Here is a 19,049-nt window from a genome sequence, read left to right on the forward strand (position 1 = left end):
TTCAAAACCAGCCTGGACTCAGTCCTATGCCCCCGGCTCTAGGTGTCCCTGCTCAAGTAGGGGGGTTGGACGAGATGATCTCCAGAGGTCCCTTCCAACCCCTGCCATTCTGTGATTAAAAAAAATTGAAGTTACAGGCAACAAAGTTATAGCATTAAAAGCACCGTTGAGGCTTTGATGGGAGGAAATGCCAAACTTAAAAAGTCATCCATTTAAAATAAGTAACCGTTAAGAGTGCCATTTCCCATTCTTGCCACTGGATGTCACAATTTCTCCACATGTGGTCCATCGCAGCCTCTAACCTGGAACGTGCCAGTTCACCACTTCTATGAAATGTGAAATAATATAAAATTAATTTGGCCCTTGGACCCATCCAAGGTAAGCCCTAATTTCAATTCCCTGTCCGATCACCACATGGTTTACTAACTGTGTATAACAAACATCTCTTTCCAGATGTGTGATTCAGAAGGAGCAGGAAAGCAGCAGCACAAAGATGCCGTCAATGTGGTTGCTACGTTTTTAATCCAGGAGAAGGGGCCTTTCCTCCCAGCCCATCAGAAGAGGAGAGTGAGGAAAAGAGGAGGAGGAGGAGGAGGATGTGGTTACTATTCCCATCAGGAAGCAGAGATAAGTCTCAAAAAAATGTGAGAAGACAGATGCTGTGAAGTCTGATGTTTTGTGGATCCAGGCCTTGTCTCTCTGTTGGCTTTTGGCTATATAAAGGCATTAGACCCACTGTGGAATACCTCACTTGTAACTCGTGCCTTCTTTTGTAAAAATGGCCTTGGAGTACTGATCGTGATAAATGGAGCTTTGCCAAAGTGAAGTATTTGGTTTCTCTGTGCTGTTTTAACTAAGACCTCTGCTAAGACAAGCATCTTGAGATACAGCTACTGAAATGGAAAAAACAGATGAAAGTCTTTATAGGAGACCTGTTCTGTCTTGCTTTTCTTTTCTTAGTATGACTGTTGGCACATTTCCTGTACTAAAAGCAATCTACAGATGCAGATAGCCTAAAAAGCCAAAGTTCAAAGCAAATGAAGTAGTAGTACTTCGTGATCACAGTTAAAGGTTTCATTTCAAAGCCTGCTGAAAGACTTCTGTAATGGTTTTGATTAGCATTTAAAAAAAAAAGGCAGGCAGTATTTCAGACATTTTCAGCCCATGGTTCAGAGAAGTCCAATTTGTGACAAAACCCCAAGTTTACCAATACTTCATGCATCCTCTGAAAGACATTAATTTACTTAATTTCACTTGGATGAGCTTCTTAATGAAGAGGGATGACATTTGAATGATTTGCTGGGCCAAAGAAGTCAGGAATGTTGTTGTCTCACCTCAGGAAAAGGATCTTGGATTGAACTCCTTAGGGAACTAGTGAATTCCTAGTATTCTCACTCCCATGCAATACTCAGAGAAATAAATAGCAATGCTAGCATGTTAGCTTGCAGCTTTCAAGTTCCAGTGTGTTAAGACATTTATTTTCAAAATTAAACCTTAGATTCCCTCTGTTCCCTGCTGCCCCAATCAGTGGTTAAATCAACAGAGGAAATGCTACATCCTAGTCAGAGCATAAGAGGTAAGAGAACAACCAGAGGAACAATTTATTGGAAGGGGAATATTACATTGACTTAACAGACAGGATTTCACCCCGTAGTTCTGGCTTTTTAGTTGGGATGAACTTGTATCTTCAATCCAACTGTTTCTTGCTTCTGGAGACCTGGATGAGAAATGTGCTTATATCTGGGTTGTGATCAGATTCCATATCAGCTTTTCATGAGGGTTTGACTCCAGCCTTGTCATCTGTTTGTCTATTTAAAAAGTAAACAAACAACTGTATTGGCTGGTAGCTGCCTGTTGGGCTGTGGGGAAGGGAGAAAACCCACTGACTGGGAAAAGGTAGTCCAAGTGCAGGGAGGGAGGGAAAGAAGGCAAGAGGCAGCTGTAATTAGAAGGAGCTTGAGGCGGAATGGGAGACATTTCAGGGAGTGACATGGGTTCCAGCCACCACTGAGTTGCAGTTCTGGTGATGTCCATTTCTGTCAGCTCCAAGCTAAGCTGAGAGAGGAGAACTCTTTCTTTAAAAGGGGCAATCCTAAAATCCATTTGGAGCCTGTTCATAGTCTGGGTGGGATAGATGTGAATTGCCCTGTTTTACTCAGTCAAGCCTAAGAAGAGGCCCTACTGAAGCACTGATCTCCCTTTCACTTGACTGGTGGGGCCCCTTCAGCCTGCAGGGATGTAGGGAGGGTGCTGTCACCAGCAACGTCTCTCCTGGTCTGGCCAATCCATCATGCTTCCTGACTCTGCTCTCCCCCAGACTAGGCAGGGAGCTGGCATGACTAAGAGAGGTGGTGACTCCCTAAAAATGCCAAGGGCTGTAGAGAGAAGCTTGTTGCCTTGAGCCAAGGAGATCTCACTTCCCAGAAGCTCAGGAGTTCAGTACCTGGATTTTTACTGGCTGCTTGATGGATGGTTTTACTAAAGCCCACAGTAGCACAGGGTAGCTTAGCAGTTCAGCAGATAGGGAGACATGTAGTACGTATTTATCTGACATGTCAAAAACTATGAGATGGAGTGCCTTGCTGACCTCTGCAGCATTTCTGCTCTCCTTGCTCTTTCTCCTATTGTTTGCCAAGGTGCCTGGTCAAGTCTGGCTTTCAACTAGTTGGAAAACTTTTCCAGGGAGTGAATGTTTATGCTTGCCTGATCTGAAGGGGAGGCATCAGGGATGCTTGATTTTCTGTCACCATTTTAGCCACTCTCTTCATGGAAATTAAATAGCTGGACAGAAGTCCTATGGAGCCTCATTTCAGCTTCTTATTATAATACAGTATAACTCTATCATACAGTATGCTTGTTTCCTCTTAAATAATTAGTGCAACACTATCTTAATCCTGTCTATTAAACCTTTAAAAAAATTTTACTTATCCTTTAATTGCAATCACCAGATGGAGGTCAGCTGAGGGCTAACACATATCCAAGGGCATGGGGGAGGCCTATCAGAAGTAAAAAGGTGAGACAGCAGCGACAGTGCACTCAGGCCATGGGAAGAAAAAAGCTAGAATGGGATGGGGGCTGAACAGAGCCCTTTCAAGGACTGGGGAAGGATGCATAAGTATCACTTCCCTCGTGTAAGAAAACAAAGCCTGTGCTCTTTTCAGTCCTGAAAGTTCCCCCATCTTTCCCCTCTGTTTTTGCCAGCACCCACATACCCCTTCCTACATCACTTTCCCGGCTCAAATGGTCAAGACTGAACAGGACACAGTACAGGATCTAGAGCACATCACTGGTGTCTTGCCATATCAACTGTGAGAGCATGACAAGAACTCAGCATCTAGCGTGTTGATCTGGAAACATCCCTCCTTTGATCCTGAGTAAGTCTTTGGATGAACCCCTACACCTGGACGAATCCATTCTGGGTCTTAACTCCAACTGGAGTAGTTCGAGTCAATGATGTGCCGGTCCAGACAGGATGCATTGAGTAAAATTTAGTATTTGTTACACAGAGTAAGTACCAACCCAAGACACTTGGAGAAAATACCGCACAGCATACTGTACAGCATATTGAAAATCAGGGAAAAATAGTCAGGATAGGGGCTTCAGCCATGTAGATGACTTGTGTTCCCACGTCACTCTTTCAAAAATAATTGTATTCCAGCTACATAATGTATTTAGGAAGATGTCAATGTAAATAGGCTCTCTTGAGAATCCCTCCACCTGTACATGAAGATGCCCTAAAGCTTCTTAAAGTCTGACCCTTAAGCACTTGACTATCAAGTCCAATTGATTTTGGTCAGAATAAGGATTCTAAAGATCTTTCAGAAAGTGCCAGTAATGCTTATTGGACTCACTTTGAAATTCTTCTCCTGGATCAACTATAAGAAAAGCAGAAGAAAACAAGTACAAGAGAATTAAGTGATGAAAGTCAAAGTCTAGCTTGAGCACTGATGTGAAAGAAACGGCTTAAGAGTGACTGAATTTTCTACATTATTTTGTTACTTTGCGAGTAACAGCTGTGGGGATTCTAAATGGATTCAGAAGATATGTAGTGTTGCAGGCTTTTTATGAGCAGCTTGCAGCACTGTACAGCATATGTCTTGGTGCAGTATTTAAAAGGAGATGCCGGGATGTGGGTACATAGAAGTATGCAGCTGCAATCAGTGACATCTCAAAAATAGAATGACTTGTGTATTTGTAAATACTGATGGTCCCTTCTGGGCTTCCAGTTAGCTCCCTTAGCTTGTTGTGAGCGTTAAGCTATTTGCTATAGTGGACCTTCACATGTCTGAACATCCACGTGGCTGTGGATGTTGTCTGCCTGGACTTTAGCAAAGCCTTTGATACTGTCTCCCACAGTATCCTCCTAGAGAACGTGGTGGTTCATGGCTTGGACAGGTGTACTCTTCCCTGGGTAAAAACCTGGCTGGATGGCCGAGAGAAAGTAGTGGTGAACGGAGCTAAATCCAGTTGGTGGACAGTCACAAGTGGGGTTCCCCAGGGCTCAGTGTTGGGGCCAGTCTTGTTTAAAATCTTTATCAACAATATGGATGAGGGGATCAAGTGCACCCTTAATAAGTTTGCAAACAACACCAAGTTGGGCAGGAGTGTTGATCTGCTCGAGGGTAGGAAGGCTCTGCAGAGGGATCTGGTCAGGCTGGATCGATGGGCTGAGGCCAATGGTATGAGGTTTAACAAGGCCAAGTGCCAGGTCCTGCACTTGGGTCACAACAACCCCATGCAACGCTACAGGCTTGGGGAGCAGTGGCTGGAGAGCAGAGAAGGACCTGGGGGTGTTGGTTGACAGCCAGCTGAACAGGAGCCAGCTGTGTGCCCAGGTGGCCAAGAAGGCCAACAGCACCCTGGCTTGTATCAGGAATAGTGTGGCCTGCAGGAGTGGGGAAGTGATCATGCCCCTGTACTCAGCACTGGTGAGGCCGCAGCTTGAATATTGTGTTCAGTTTTGGGCCCCTCAGTACAAGAAGGACATTGAGGTGCTGGAGTGTGTCCGGAGAAGGGCAACGAAGCTGGTGAAGGGTCTAGAACACAAGTCTTATGAGGAGTCGCTGAGGGAACTGGGGTTGCTTTGCCTGGAGAAGAGAAGGCTGAGGGGAGACCTTATTGCTCTCTACAACTACCTGAAAGGAGGTTGTAGTGAGGTGAGTGTTAGTATCTTATCCCAGTCACTAGCGATAGGACGAGAGGAAATGGCTTCAAGCTGCATCAGGGGACATTTAGATTGGATATTAGGAAGAATTGCTTTACTGAGAGAGTGGTCAGGCATTGGAATAGGCTGCCCAGAGAGGTGGTAGAGTCGCCATCCCTGGAGGTATTTAAAAGACGTATAGATGTGGCACTTCAGGGCATGGTTTAGGAGACATGGTGGTGTTGGGTTGATGGTTGGACTTGATGATCCTAGAGGTCTTTTCCAACCTTAATGATTCTATGATTCTATGTCATAAAAAATGATCAAGAGAGACTTGAATAGATTCAAACAAGCCAGATTTGCTATCATTGCAGGTGTCAAAATGGCATGCCACCAAGCAAAATAAACTCTTAATAGCAGCAACACTTAGGGGGGAAAAAACAGACGACTGGAATGTGTGCAGTGGAAAAGAAGTGGACCTACTCTGCTTCTCAGGTGATTGACAGCTTAGCATTGTTCATCCAAGTTGTTCAGAAACACTGCCTGGTTTGCAGCAGAACTGATCAAGGTTTGAAGTTGGTATTAGAGAGTATTCTATGGAACTAGAATGAGGCATTTTTCTTTAATACAATGGCAAGTGGACTTGGGTTCTGAACGAGATTTCCTGTAATGCATAAGCACGGACTTTAGGCAGCCTTTGATTTTTGTGGGATGACTAATCAGAGATCATCCATGCATGCAGGTGGTGCTATAACTTAACAGCAGCTCAGCTGCCTGGTTGCTTGGGGTCACATTCTGATCAGTTCTGACAATTCATATAGGGGTTATGCAGAAGTTTGAAAGCCTTACTTCTTCAAGTCATGAGAAGTGAGAACGAAAGAGGTTTCCTGTTTGGAAAGAAGTATACAGGCAGCCGTCCTGGTTAATTCTGCAGTGGAGGGAAAAAGAACCATCTGAGGATAGCAAAACTTGCCTGAGTCACTAGTGTGTATCTTCTTCATGTCTAAACACCTTTAAATCTGGGCTATTTTTTCCTGATTTTTAACTGAAAACAGAGAGTCTGACTGCAGCAGGGGGACTGACCTTTGCAGATTCATGGCTTTCGGAGATTAGTGGTGTTATTTTCCAAATAAAGCTTAGGATTTTCTGAGTTACTAAGTGTAGAGGCTGTCAGACAACACACACACGTCGTCTTCAGCCATGCTCTTTTGTGTGTTGGTAGCACGTGCAGCCATTTTAGTGCAAAGACCTGGCCTTTCCTTCCCACGAGTCTGCACAATGGGATCTGTTCCAGAATGCTTGGATTTCCATGGATGGTCTCTCCACAAAAGGCAGCAGCTGATCAGTCATCCCAGCAAGCACTGAAGTAAGCCTGGCCAGGCTTGAAATGCACATCCAACATCAGCTGCTGCACATCTGCAACACGGAAAAGCTGCTATGTTGCCAGAGGCTCTGTTGTTCTTGCCTCCAGTGCATGTGGAACAGGCAGGCTACTTTGTGACACGGTATCAAATGCCAGCTTCCTTCTTTTGCCAGGTTACCAGGGGATTGCATACTGAATTTGCTGCTCTGGCTTTTGTGGTGTTGCATGCATGGCAAATTAATAGTCTTTACGAATATGTTTGAATGTGCTTTCAGCAGGCAGTGAAAAGAAAAGGCATAGCATGAAAGTGATGATAGTCATAATCTTAGCACAAACTGGGGAGAGACAAGCAGAAAAAATGAGAGAAAGGCATTAAGATCTTTTAAGGTTCCAAAAACAAGCACTGGTGTCTTTTTTTTTTTTTCCCCTCCCTGCACAAACATCCAGATTTCACTGGAAAAGTCATTCATTGCTGGAAACAGTGTCTCGACTATACTATAAAAACATTAGTTTCTTAGCAAAAGCAAGCAGTGGTGGCAATTCTTGAAATTAATTTTGCTGCAAATTTTGATGTGGGCAAGAGTTTCTGCCCTGCCTGTTGTTGTAGGAGAGTAGCTATCTTCTTTACTGTGGAGGGCTAGGCCACAGAGGCACAGAAACCTGGTCCCACCATGAGATCCCAGAATTTCTGGGATGCTGTGGGCTGAGTCCTGCAATGTCAGAGACAGAAGTTCTGGTTCTAAAGGGGAAAGTAACTGCAATCTTGTAAACTACTCTCCACCTCCAGCATCCGATGCTCTGAAGATTTGGCCAAATTTCTGGCAAGAGATTATCTGTTGCAGTAGTAGCTCATAGGGCATACAGACAGGCAGAATTGCCTTAAAAGTAATCTTGATTCTATTAGTTTCTTTCAGGGCTTGTTTGCTAGTATGGAAGGAGACTCTCTCCATGCAGCCTTCTGTGGTGATCTCCCAGGAGGGGATGGTTCAGTCCTGTCGTACAGCATCCCTGCATACAGAATTCGTGCTGTAGTCCTGAAATATGGGGATTCACCTCTTCAGCCTGGGAAGAGACTGGCACATCACTTCTTGAGGCGATTTTAGCCCAGTGAGCCACTTGCCTTCACCTAAAGATGGAGTCTGAAGCTTAGAGGGGATGTAATCAACCACCTTAGAGTCTCTTCCATTGTACTCAACCAGAGCAAAGATCCTTCTATCCCAGCATTCATTCTCTCTCGGGTCACACTGCTGAGCTGGTAATATTTGGCAGTTGCAGATCTGCAACTCTGATCAAAAAGAGAAACTCAATCCTGTACTTGAGCAGTTAATGTAATAGGAAACTGGGCCCTGACAAGTCATCTTGCTCAGAGGTTTGAAGTCCTTTTTTTCCCCAGTATCTAAACATTGACCAAAACCACAGCCAACTGCTTTGACAATCAAACACAGCATATGGTTGACTGGGCTGCTGGAGCAGTGGCTGTCTCATGATTATACTAAGTCAAAGACAAAAATATTTCTGTAGACGTATATGAAACAAGTTTCTTTTTTCAAGATGGTAAAGGGTTAGTGGTTTGCAGAATAGGCACTATGTGGAAAATATCAAAATACCTTCAGCTCTGTTTCACCACACAGATTTTCCACAGCTAAATTTACCTTCTATCATGTACACCAAAAGTGTGAGAAATCTGGAAAACCCCAAACTACCCCAGACTGCTGCTTTCAACTGACATTGATAGGGGCTTACCCTACCAAACAGTAACAATGAATGTAAATGTGTTTTTGAGGTTCCTTGAAAAGTCTGTCCATCTGAGTCTTTCTAACAGAGAAGTACATCTTTTTTGGACAACAATTCTTTTAGTGGGCTAAAACTGAAGATAAAAGAAGCCAACAGTGATGACTGCAGCACTGCTGTGATGTTTACACATCATGAGTCACTGTTGTTATGTTCTTTAATTCTGATAAAGGGCTGTACAGGGAAAGTAATTTGCAAGCGGGCAGTCTCCCCCTTTTTCACCCATTACTCCTGTAAACCCAGAGCTGCAAATGTCCAGTGCTATCTGTAGTCCTTGCACTCTCACATGTAGCACCATGCTGCCAAGTGACACGGTAGATTAAGGGAGGGTCTTTTTTCATTATCTCTTTCAGAGACACTGAGATTTTCATGGAATCTCCTTTCCTGGGTTAAGATCTGACAATTTTCCAGCAGTCTCAGCTCAGTAGCCTGCCCTCAGATAATCCTCTTTGACTGGTAGTTAAATCTGTTCGTCCTGACCTGTATTCTTTAGCATAATTCTTCTGCCACAGTCAGCAGGCAGAGGACAAATGGAAAACAGAAAGCACAAAGTTAACAATCAATCCTTACACATAATGTAAAGTCAGAAAAGGCTGTGATCTCCCCCCTACACTGTACTCCAAATTGGTGCAATTGATATGAAAACGTGTTCACTCTGCTTTAATGGCAATTCCTTTCTCCTCTCTCCCAACCCCTGCCCCTTCATCCCACAAAGAAGAGATTCCTTCTTCCAGGGTGATTCTGTTAAAAGCTATTACCATGCAGGCAGCATGGCCAAAACAGCGGTGTTCCTCTGTAATCTGTCTGGAAAGCTGCTAGAGTTAAAATGGAGTGCTGCTTGCAGAGATGTTTAGTCTCCACCGACCATAATTTTGTGCAGACCCCTTTGAAGTCTTCTCCCAGGATGACTAAATTTTAACCTTCCCTGCTCTTGGTATTCTATAACTCCAGCGACAGTATGAAATGTGCTTTGTTTGGTCATTTTCTGGTTTCTACAGGCCAAATCAACCTCATGCAAACTCTTTTTTTTTTTTAAAAAAAGATGTTGTTAAATAAAAGATACTGTACACTTTCAGACTTGGGAAACACCCTTTGAGGTTTTTTTTACTCCAGGTTTTCCCTCAGGGTTTGCATTGCCATCATCAGCTCTAGGCCTTTGGAGAGTGGCCAGCAGATAAAGCTTTTGGAAGAAAAGACAAAGCTAGTTAATTTGAAAGGAAAACATGCTTAATATGTTAAACTAATAACAAGGCACTGCTTTGGAGAGCTGATGCATGCTTTCAATAGGCTTTTCAATCTCAGCTGCATCTTGCAGCACATTTGCGTACATTTGGGAAAAGCATGTTCTGGTCAGTGTATGCAGCCTGTGCATCTTCCAGTTCATCGTGCCTGGCCGCACGGCCTCACAACGCGTGTGTGCTGAACGAGGAGGCTGCATGGGCGTAGGTCAGCCTGGACAACCTTCCCAGCCAAATGGGATAGCTGGGGACAGGCTACTAAGCTGAGATTCATCAATAGTTAAGTAGGTGGCTGATTAGGTGAGTGTCACGAGACACCATTTCAGAGGTAGGATGGCAACACATGGGCAATCTCCTCAGGAGCCTGCATTTCAAGGAGTCGCTTTGTCCTTGATGGTAAAAACAGGAGAGCCTCATCTACCCATGCAATGAAAATGTGCAGCTTTGGATTTCTGGAAAAGAGCTAGGTTCCACTTCTTGTCTCTCTTTGTGAGAATGAGGGGATTGAAAAAGGATCCTCTCCTATCATTTACTCATCCAGGTAGCATGAGTCAGTGGTGTTGGCATTCACCTTGGTGATCCAGATTAAAACTGTTCAACAAGGAATGATCTCATTTCTGGCCTGTCTTATTGGAAGGGTAGATTCTGAAAATAATGAAATAATTGTCTCTGTCTTGCCCAGGGCTCTTGAAAACAATGGAATTGCTTGGTATTTCATACCTTGTACAGGGCAGGGCCCTTTTCAGTCTTTTACCTGACTGGAGCATTCAGACCCCTAGAAGATATTTTAAGCTCCTAAATTTTGCTGAGACTGACAGCATGTAACCTGTTTTACAGGAGCTACTACTGCTACTCTTCATCACAGAGCAAAATAAATACCTCTGTGATTGACAAGTGTGATTGGTAATCTCCCCAAGTGTAAAAAAACTCATCCTAGAAGTCAGAAATTAATTAAATACCTAAAATACAGGCTTTCTGCCCCTTGTCAGTGTTCCTACAATTTTGTGTCCCGTCAGTACCTGATACAAGCTGCCAGTTCTTCTCTGACTCCTGCTACACCCCATTAACAGGCATGGCAGCTGCATCCCAGTGGGCATATTATTCTTTTCCCCTTCCAAGCTCTCAGCGGTGTCACATCTACTGATGTGCAGCCCTTCCCAAGAGTAACCCTGTCATCATCAGGGCTGGTTGCAGGCACAAATGTAGCATGCCATCACCTTAGGGAGCTGACAGATAGTGGCAAAACAGCTGAGCCGTTTCATATGTAGCAGAGACCTGAAAGGCAAGAGTGGCTGCTGCCTGGTTTGGGACAGACTACAAAGGAAAAGCAGCTCTGTATCTTTCCCCTTATTGCCCACAGCAGCGACTGGCCAGGCTGGCCCCCGGCTGTGGAACTGCAGCATTTGGTGTTGCCAGTGGGATAGGTATGCTCACATGCAGTACCTGCATAGCCATGCACTCCTCACTCCCACAGATCTCCGGTCTTTTGTGCACAACTGCAATAAAGAAATCAGCCCCCGTTTTCCCTAATGCTTGGGTAGGAAAAAGAGAGCCCTAGGGATTTCTGCTAGGCACACACAGAAAATGGTATCAGGACAGCTACAAATTATTGAAAGAACTCGGGACTCTCTTATTTCTGGCAGCAAAAGTTGGCTTGTCGTTTATTGAATCGAGCCCTATTCTCTTTGGTGGAACTTACGCATGTTTCCTAGTAAAGCAAAAAATGGTAAAATCTTAATGTTTGATTGTAAGTATGTTATATGATGATTTATAAATAAACTGACCTTTCCTCTCTATCTATGTAAGGCAAGAGCTTAGATAACAACAAAAGCTTCTGATAATGACGGCGAGGGTAAGTAGGGTCGAATTGGGGTTTGGTATCACGACGTGTCACTGTTCCTACCAAAAAGACAATTGTCACTGGTCTTTACCAAGGTGGACGGGCCACCTATACTTAACCCAGGAACGAAACGCCTATACAGTGATATACATTCGATAAACAGCTGGCTACAACTTTCTGATCGTTGAGCCTGGCTCTGGCAGAACTGAAGTCCTGACCGCAGCCGTTCTTGCGAATGACGCCGGTTTTCACCCTCCTTCCCTTTCCTTTCTGGATCGTTAAGTAACGAGTGTTCCTGGAGAATGTCTCTGCCGGCACGCTGGTTGCTTGTTCCAGGACAGGGGGGACGGGGACAGACGTTAACGCCCGCGCGCCCCCGCTCTGCGGTAACGCTCAGCCCCGCTAGGTGAAAGGACGGGAGCGTAGGACCGGCGGCAGCGCATGCGCGCCCGCTCCGGTGGGGCGGGCGGAAGGAGGGCTGCCGAAATACACCTCCCGGCGTGCCGCGGGCCGGCAGGTTAACCGGAACCGACAGAGGCCTCAAGGCCGCGAGCGCTGTGGCGGAAGGGTCGCGGCGTCGTTTCTCCGCACTCGCGCCGGGCAGGCAGGTGGCGGCGTGCGCTGGGGGCGGGGTGGGTCGGGTCTGGCTGGCGCGCGGGGGACCGCTAACGGCCGCTCTCTCTTCCCCCCCCCCGCAGGCTGTGGCTGCCGGGGAGCAGCTCGCCATGTCGACGGTCGCCGCCGCCAGCTGCGATACTAAGGGCGCGGGGGAGGCGGGGGGGGAAAAGAAGCCGCTGAAGCCCTGCTGCGCCTGCCCCGAGACCAAGAAAGCGCGGGACGCCTGGTGAGGGCCCCAACCGCCGCCGGCGGCTGCTGCCGCCTCGGGGTGGGGTGAGGGGGTGGGCCTCCCGTGTAGCCGAGCTCCCTGAGGCGGGTGGCAGCAGCTGCGCCGGTGTTCCCCTCGCTCTGCAGGCGGGGCCCGTCGCCGAGCTGCTGGGGGGTTTCAAGCGCTGCTCCGCCCGCTTCCGGCCCGGCCCGGTGGATTGCCCTACTCCCCCGCCTCCCTCCTTAGAGGGTCTGCCCCCGCTGCTGGAGCATCTAGGAGGGGTGGGAGAGGGAGGAGGAAGAGTGTGGAGGAGGAGGAGGGAATGTCTTAGAGGAATAAATTAGAAATGAAGAGGTTAATACCTCATAACCCTAGTTTAACACAGGTTTCAGAGATTAGCTTTTAATGCTGCTTACAAATCTTCACTACTGTTGACTCACTGAAGCAACAAGTACCAGCAGGTAGCAATGTTTTTATTGTTTGATTGATTGTAAATGCTGTTCTCTCTTAAATAAAACAAGATACTTTGGTTTTTAGGTCTTGGATGATGATATTTCTCGCAGAGGTGCAAAATTTGACAATGTTGTGTATAGCTGTATTTGCAAGTACAGGCTTAATCACAGCCATGGGACATACCAAATAGCATAAAATGCACCCCCAAAGTAGAGTTCCTTTGTCTATGACAATAAATTGCTTTAGTCTGGTGTTCAAACTGTCTTTTTTTTTTTTTAACCTGACAAGTGGTACAGGTGTTGTTCAGTAGATGACATAATACTGGACACTGTATTTTTGCTAAAGGTAGCAGGGTGTGTCTAGTTATGTGGTAGAGTGAAGGTAAGTCCTGGGTCCTCTAAGAAAAGGGTGGTGGGATAAAAGTCCTGGGTCAGATGGAGTTGCCCTGGGTGGCCAGCAGACCCGTCCATACTCACTGTAAGAAAACCTAAGTGATTACAAAAGTAAGATATTTTAGTTATTTGCAATTTAGTATTTTCTTCCTTTGGCAGCAAGAATAGCATAATGTGGCAGATGAGGTTGGTCAGACGTGTGCTCCACAGCTTGCTGGAATCCCCGCCTCTGGGGACAGGAAGCACTCTGCCAGTCAATCAGAGAGCAAGTCTGAATTACTTTTGCGGTATATGTGATATACCAACAATGGTAGGCTCTTACCTCTATTTGAATATGTATTAGGCACTTGGATGCATGAGTAACATCAAAAGTTGCCATATGAGGTAAATCATGTTTTTAAGAGGAGCTGGACATGGGGTTTTTTTGCTTCAGGTTCCCTAAATACCAACTGAAGCTGGACTAAAATGTCATTTACTGGTCAACCTATTCTGTATTGGTCTCTTACTGGAGAAATTTTGTTGCTTCTGCACTGAATGATTTGAAACTGGTTGCTGGTGAGATGAGCATACTCGATGAAGCGACGCGGCAGCCTTGTATTGTGTAACAAATCCCTGTCTAGACTTGCCCAGAATAGACCCTGGCCTGTTGATAGGAAATTCTGCTACACATTTCATTAGAGTTCTAATTGCACAGCTCCAGACTTGGGCACCTTTCTGAGATAGTATTATACTTTCCAAAACAGTGCTACTCGGGATAGGATGGGCAAAAAGATTTCCAGAGCCTAATAGGGCTTTTTGGTTGTCCCCAACAGCTTGTCAGTTCTGTGGCTTTGACTAACAGTAAGAAAACATTTTGTTGTTGAACCTTTGAAATCTTTTTCTTTTGCAGCATCATTGAGAAGGGGGAAGAAAATTGTGGGCACCTAATTGAAGCTCACAAAGAGTGTATGAGAGCTCTGGGCTTCAAGATATGAGTGTGGTGAGCAGGACTGTGAGTGAGGTGAGTATTGCCTACAGGACCTTTGCCTCTGAAGTGCCCCGGCACCTCAGCTGGTGCCACTGGAAGGCCCAGAGTACTGTTCCCCATGGCAAAGGAATCCTCTTTATGAGAGGGAAGGCAAAGTAATCCTGACTGACAGTAGGGTAAATGCTGCTGTCCTTGTGAGGGTGGTGAAGCCTTCTGGTAGCGTGCAGCCTTTGTGAGTAGCTGTTCAGCAGCAGAGGGTGGCTGTGCCTCTGTTGGCTTCTAATCAATCCGAACTTCAACTTAGATCACTAATGGTGGGGCAGTGTGGGGTTGGTTCTTGTGGGTTTGCTGCTGGGGTTTTTGCTGGCCGTTGAACTGTCTCTCAATATCCAGTGGAAATCCATGTTATGTGAAGCTGTCTTTCCTCTCTCTTCTAGGTGATGTCTGTGGTGTGACTGTGTTCTGGAAAGCTGCAAAATAAATTATTTCTGCAAGTTACTTCAAAGAGCAAATATAAACGAATCTATTTATAGTCTCTAATGATAGACTGTGCATCACGTCTGTGGCTTTTCCACTGTTAGCTCTTGAGCTGCTATAGAAAATATATTTTTTTTCCTCTTAATAAAAATCTGAAAATGACCAGCATTCCTGACATCTGTTTCTTTTTGAATAAAGAAATGACGGTGCCCTCCTCACTGAAAACACTGTGCTGTGTGAATTGAGAGAATAAGAAAAGCCTGCTCACTCAATGACACAAGAACATTGATTACTCTTGTGGTGTGGTTGAACAGATGGGCCTTCAGTGGGATTTCCCGCTGACGCAAATTGGGAAGTCAAGCTAGTAACACTGTCCTGTTGCTGCTTTCAGCAAAGTCATGCCGAAGCTTGTGTCATGTTTGACAGTAGGTGCAACTACGTTTATACAGATGACCACTTTCCTTGGAGTTGGAACTGGATTTGCTTTCCCCTGTTAGAATTCTTCCACCTTTTTTTGAATAGCTTTACCCTAGGATTCAAGCTTCATTCTTTATAATGAAGAATTAAGTACTTTTGAAATCAAACTCAAATTCTTGAGCCAGTAGTTGTTCAAGGGAGAGGGAGCAGAGGACTGCAGATGTATGCACAGGCCACTTGCCTGAAAGAAAAGGTGTTTGTTTTTTTTTTTATATTGTTTGGTTTGGGGTTTTTTTATGCCCAGTTTTTCTTGTGTTGGTCTTGTGCTAGGCATGCATGGGCTTTTGTTTTCTGGCTTCTTTTCCTCACCTCTGTGGCATGACAGCAGGAGGTTGTGGCCTTTGATTCTAAGGCAAAAAAAAATGCAGTTGGTTGTTACATCTGTGAGACTTGGTTTCACACTGTATCTCTGCAACCCTAATGTTGTTCTTGCCTAGGTGAGTTGACTTTGCTTAAGATGGCATCACTGATTACTTCCTCTCTTCCTGCTGAGTTTTCTTTTCAGAAGTTGAAGGGAGGAAATCTGTGCTTTGTCTTGATTCTTCTCTTGGCTTTGATCCTGTTGGAGGGATGGGTGCCGTCACAATCGTTTTTCTCTGCCTGCTGGGCCCTGCATATTCTGAGCTAGCAGTGAGTTGGCTGTGAGCATTTAGTGTGTGACACTGGGTACTGTCTCTGCTGAGATTCACAAGTTCTGTGAGGAGAGTTCAGACTGCTTCTGGGAATGTTTCGTGAAGGTCCTGGAGTCTGTGGAAATGCATGCTAAAATGCTTGTGGGGGGCAAGCTGGGCTGTTAGACTTAGCTCTGTACTGCTCATCTGTTCTGTCCTGAGATAAGAGTTGTGCGCACGTTGTCTTCCAGCCTAAGAGAAGGGATGCAGGTGTAGTTCTGGCAAAAAGGGTTCAAAGCCACCTGTGGCGCTGTAGCTGGCTGGAGAGCAGGACCTGGTGCTGCACTTGGCATTTGTTGTCTGGAGGGAGAAACCTGAATAAGGTCATTTATTGTTGAATCAGTGTGTGTCAGAGCTTGAACTGAAGAGAACGTTAAATGGTGGACGGGCACCAGCTTTGTGGCAGCATGTCCAATCTGGGTAAACTGTGGAAATGGTGCCACAGAGTAAAGAGCAGGGCAGGGGTTGGCAGCGGTCAAGTGAGAATGGAGTGCTACTTAAATCAGGTCAAGAAAAGAAAAAATGGGACTTTGCACAGTTTTAGACATTCTATAAACTTAAGAAATGGGACATCTAGGCCTGCATGGTAGGTACTTCAGCAAGTTTTTGGAAGGAAGATGATGAGTGGCGTGCTGCGATACCTATGTGCAACAGGTACAGAAAGGACACTGGGCAATGCTATATTTAAAGCAACAATGGGAAAACCTTGTCACCAAATCACATTTCTTGCTGAGCGGCTTCATTTGTCGCTACAGGATTCCTGTGGAGTGGAATCAAGGCTTGATTCGGGTGGAGAGAGTTACTGGCACTGCGTTACTACTCACCGATGGCGCTGGTGACAGATGCTGCCCTGTGTGGGGTGTTCGGTGTACCTGCGAAGGCATGAAACGTGGCAGTAGCAGGAAACTTGACTATTGAGCAGTATAACTAAATACAGTACATGCCATCTTTGTCCCTTTGTGATTCACCATGAGCTTGTGTGGAGCAGGCTTCACACCTTTCCTGACAGTTGTAAATTGAATGTGACTTGAAACACCAGGTGGATATTTTGGAGCTACAGGCTTTATTAGTCTGCAAAAGTGTTACTTACTAATGCCCACAATAGTCTATATAATAAAGCAAAAAGGAGATGTCTGATTATGTCCTCTCTGACTTTAAGCCACCAAGGTCTTGGCATCCTCAGCACAGGTGTTTGGACTAGTTTTCAGCTTCTAGGATCAGCAGTGAACTTGTAGACTTCCTGAGGATGGGCAAAATAGCCAGTTGCTTAGCTGCTGTGAGGTTTGGAGCTGGCAATCTCTCAGTGCGGTGCTGCTCTCAAGGATAGAGGACTTATTTGCCAAACATAGTGTGGGCTGCACCTGGATTGCATCATCGCATGGGGCTAAATATTAAGTGCTACTTGTTGAATTCCTTGTAAGTGGGGAAGTCAGTGGAGTACCTGTTTACACCCTGCCAGTTTCAGTGCTGAAAAGCTTGATGTGTCTATTTTATTTCTTCACGGGCTCATTTTGTCATAATGCCTATGTGCCTTCTTCCATGGAAGAGTCTTAATGCTGCTCAGGTGTTTTCTATGCACTTGCTCTCTTGATTCCAAATCGGTTTGGTCATTGTAATTTCCCTTTTAATACTTGTGTTTCTTTCCCCTTGAATCAGTACTTTTGAACACTCATCTCGGATGAACCCCAGCATCCCTGGATGGAAGGCATGTATTCTAATTCAAGGCAAGGCATGAAAATAACATTTCTCTTTGGAAAATAAGAGCTTTTTGAACTCTTGCTGGGTGGGAAACTGAAAGTTCTTTGAAGAGGGTCTGAATGGCCACGGTACTCTCAAGGGAGAAAGGAAGATTTGAGCCTTGGTGGTTCAACTACTTTACAAATCTCCCTTTTAAAAAACTGGGCTTGAAAACACCTAAATTAATCTCTAGTGTGTGCTCAGAGATGTATCTTTCAAAAGGCTATATTGTTCTCTTGACAATGTCATGTTCAGCCCCAGCAGAGAAGAAAGTCTCTAATGAGGGCTTTGTCCTGTGACTGCTGTGGGTTTAAAGCTTCCTGTCTGCCTTTGGTCGGGAAGTCACAACGGGCTGTCTTCACCTCCTCACCCACGCCACTGGCCCTGGCAGCGCTGTAACCCCAGCATGTGCCTCTGGGGTTACTGCAACGTCACTGTCTGTGTTCGGGAAGATGCCAGAGGAAGCTCCTTCTTGTCCTAATGAGTCATTAACATTGTGTTCCAGAGTGTTTTCTAGCTCAGGAACTTGCCTAACTGAGGAGTGAAATTCGTATCGTTTTTTGGTCACTTTCTTTGATGTTGCTGTAAAAGTTTTTTGGTAGTACAGAAAGGCAGGAGAAACTGCAATGTTGCTTCTCAGAATGCTTCCTCTAATGTAGTTCTACATTACTATTCATAGCAGTTCAGTTCTGTCTCACAGATCTTCTGTAAAGTATCTTCCTCATAAGTGTTCCCAGTCTTGATATCCCAACTCCCCATTATATCAAATGTCAGCCTATCTTGGAAAGAGAGCCCCTTATAATAGAAATTTTTTTTTTTTTGCAGAGGCCTGAAGGTAGACAAGTCGTTGCTGAGATCATCTAGCAAGGACATGGCAATGGTATGAAAAACAGAAGTTGGCTCCCAAGATTTTTATTTTAGTGCTTTGGCTATAAGATCATCCTTCCGTCTTTGCAGAGAAGGTCAGGAGAAATGAAGTTTGTCATTTCCCCACACCTCTTGCAGCTGAGCCTTGTTCTGCTTCAGTTGGTAGGATTTATTTCTTCACTTAAATAAGGGACCACTGGAGACAAGGTTCCCTGTTTCACTTCACCCTTAACAGAAAGCATCTTTCCGAGTGGATCGTACTACCCCCCCCTGCAAAGCTTAATTTGTCTTCTTTCCTTCCCACATGGCAACCTGTCAGGATGGCGTAGCCTTTGCTGCTCTTAGGAGCCGTACAGTTCAGTGTTGCACGTGGGCTAATCATTGTAGAGAGACATTGTACTGTCCAAGACCATGATGAATTCTTTAAGGTTGCTTCAGCCTCTCCCAGTAGACAGCGTTATTCCAGAGCACTATTAGTTGAAGAGGCGATTAGTGTGTCTTTAAGTGAATGGTGCCAATGGAAATGGCATGTTAGGCAGGGCAGCTGCAAGCTCAGCCTGAAACACGACCACCCTTGAAACCCTATCCCTACTCCACTGACCCATGCAGGCTGACTTCATACTGTTGACTGACTGTGTGGGTTGCGTCAAAGCCTGAAATGTAACTGCTTCCTGGCAGCGGGGCAGGTCCTGCCTGTATGACTGATAATGTCTTACTCGAAGCAGGGGAGAAATTGCATTTATGCATCTTTTCTGTAGCTGACCATGGAGGACTGAACTCGGTGGGTCCCTCTCGTGCCTGTGTCCC

The 19,049-nt window shown here is 45.4% G+C and overlaps 1 protein-coding gene across 2 annotated transcripts; it reads left to right on the plus strand.

Annotated features, from left to right (window-relative positions):
* Positions 1 to 11,821: 11,821 nt before the first annotated feature.
* LOC104048275 (cytochrome c oxidase copper chaperone) lies at positions 11,822 to 14,658 on the plus strand. Of its 2 annotated transcripts, none has more exons than XM_064465949.1 (4): positions 11,822 to 11,979; positions 12,074 to 12,219; positions 13,936 to 14,046; positions 14,451 to 14,658. In XM_064465949.1, exons 2-3 carry the CDS (start codon positions 12,101 to 12,103, stop codon positions 14,018 to 14,020), a joined length of 204 nt encoding a protein of 67 aa, XP_064322019.1. In that variant the 5' UTR covers positions 11,822 to 11,979; positions 12,074 to 12,100; the 3' UTR covers positions 14,021 to 14,046; positions 14,451 to 14,658. The 2 variants fall into 2 exon arrangements, with proteins under 2 accessions (XP_064322019.1, XP_064322025.1); XM_064465955.1 differs by having other exon boundaries at positions 11,837 to 11,983.
* The last annotated feature ends 4,391 nt before the right edge of the window (positions 14,659 to 19,049 follow it).

This window comes from Phalacrocorax carbo, chromosome 1 (assembly GCF_963921805.1).
Source record: "Phalacrocorax carbo chromosome 1, bPhaCar2.1, whole genome shotgun sequence".
NCBI lineage: Eukaryota > Metazoa > Chordata > Aves > Suliformes > Phalacrocoracidae > Phalacrocorax > Phalacrocorax carbo.

Bases quoted from the DNA above. Each gene is read 5' to 3' on its own strand.
- LOC104048275 (XM_064465949.1), top strand. From the start codon at position 12,101: ATGTCGACGGTCGCCGCCGCCAGCTGCGATACTAAGGGCGCGGGGGAG. The intron at 12,220-13,935 runs GTGAGGGCCCCA...TTTCTTTTGCAG, and splicing joins AAGAAAGCGCGGGACGCCTG to CATCATTGAGAAGGGGGAAG.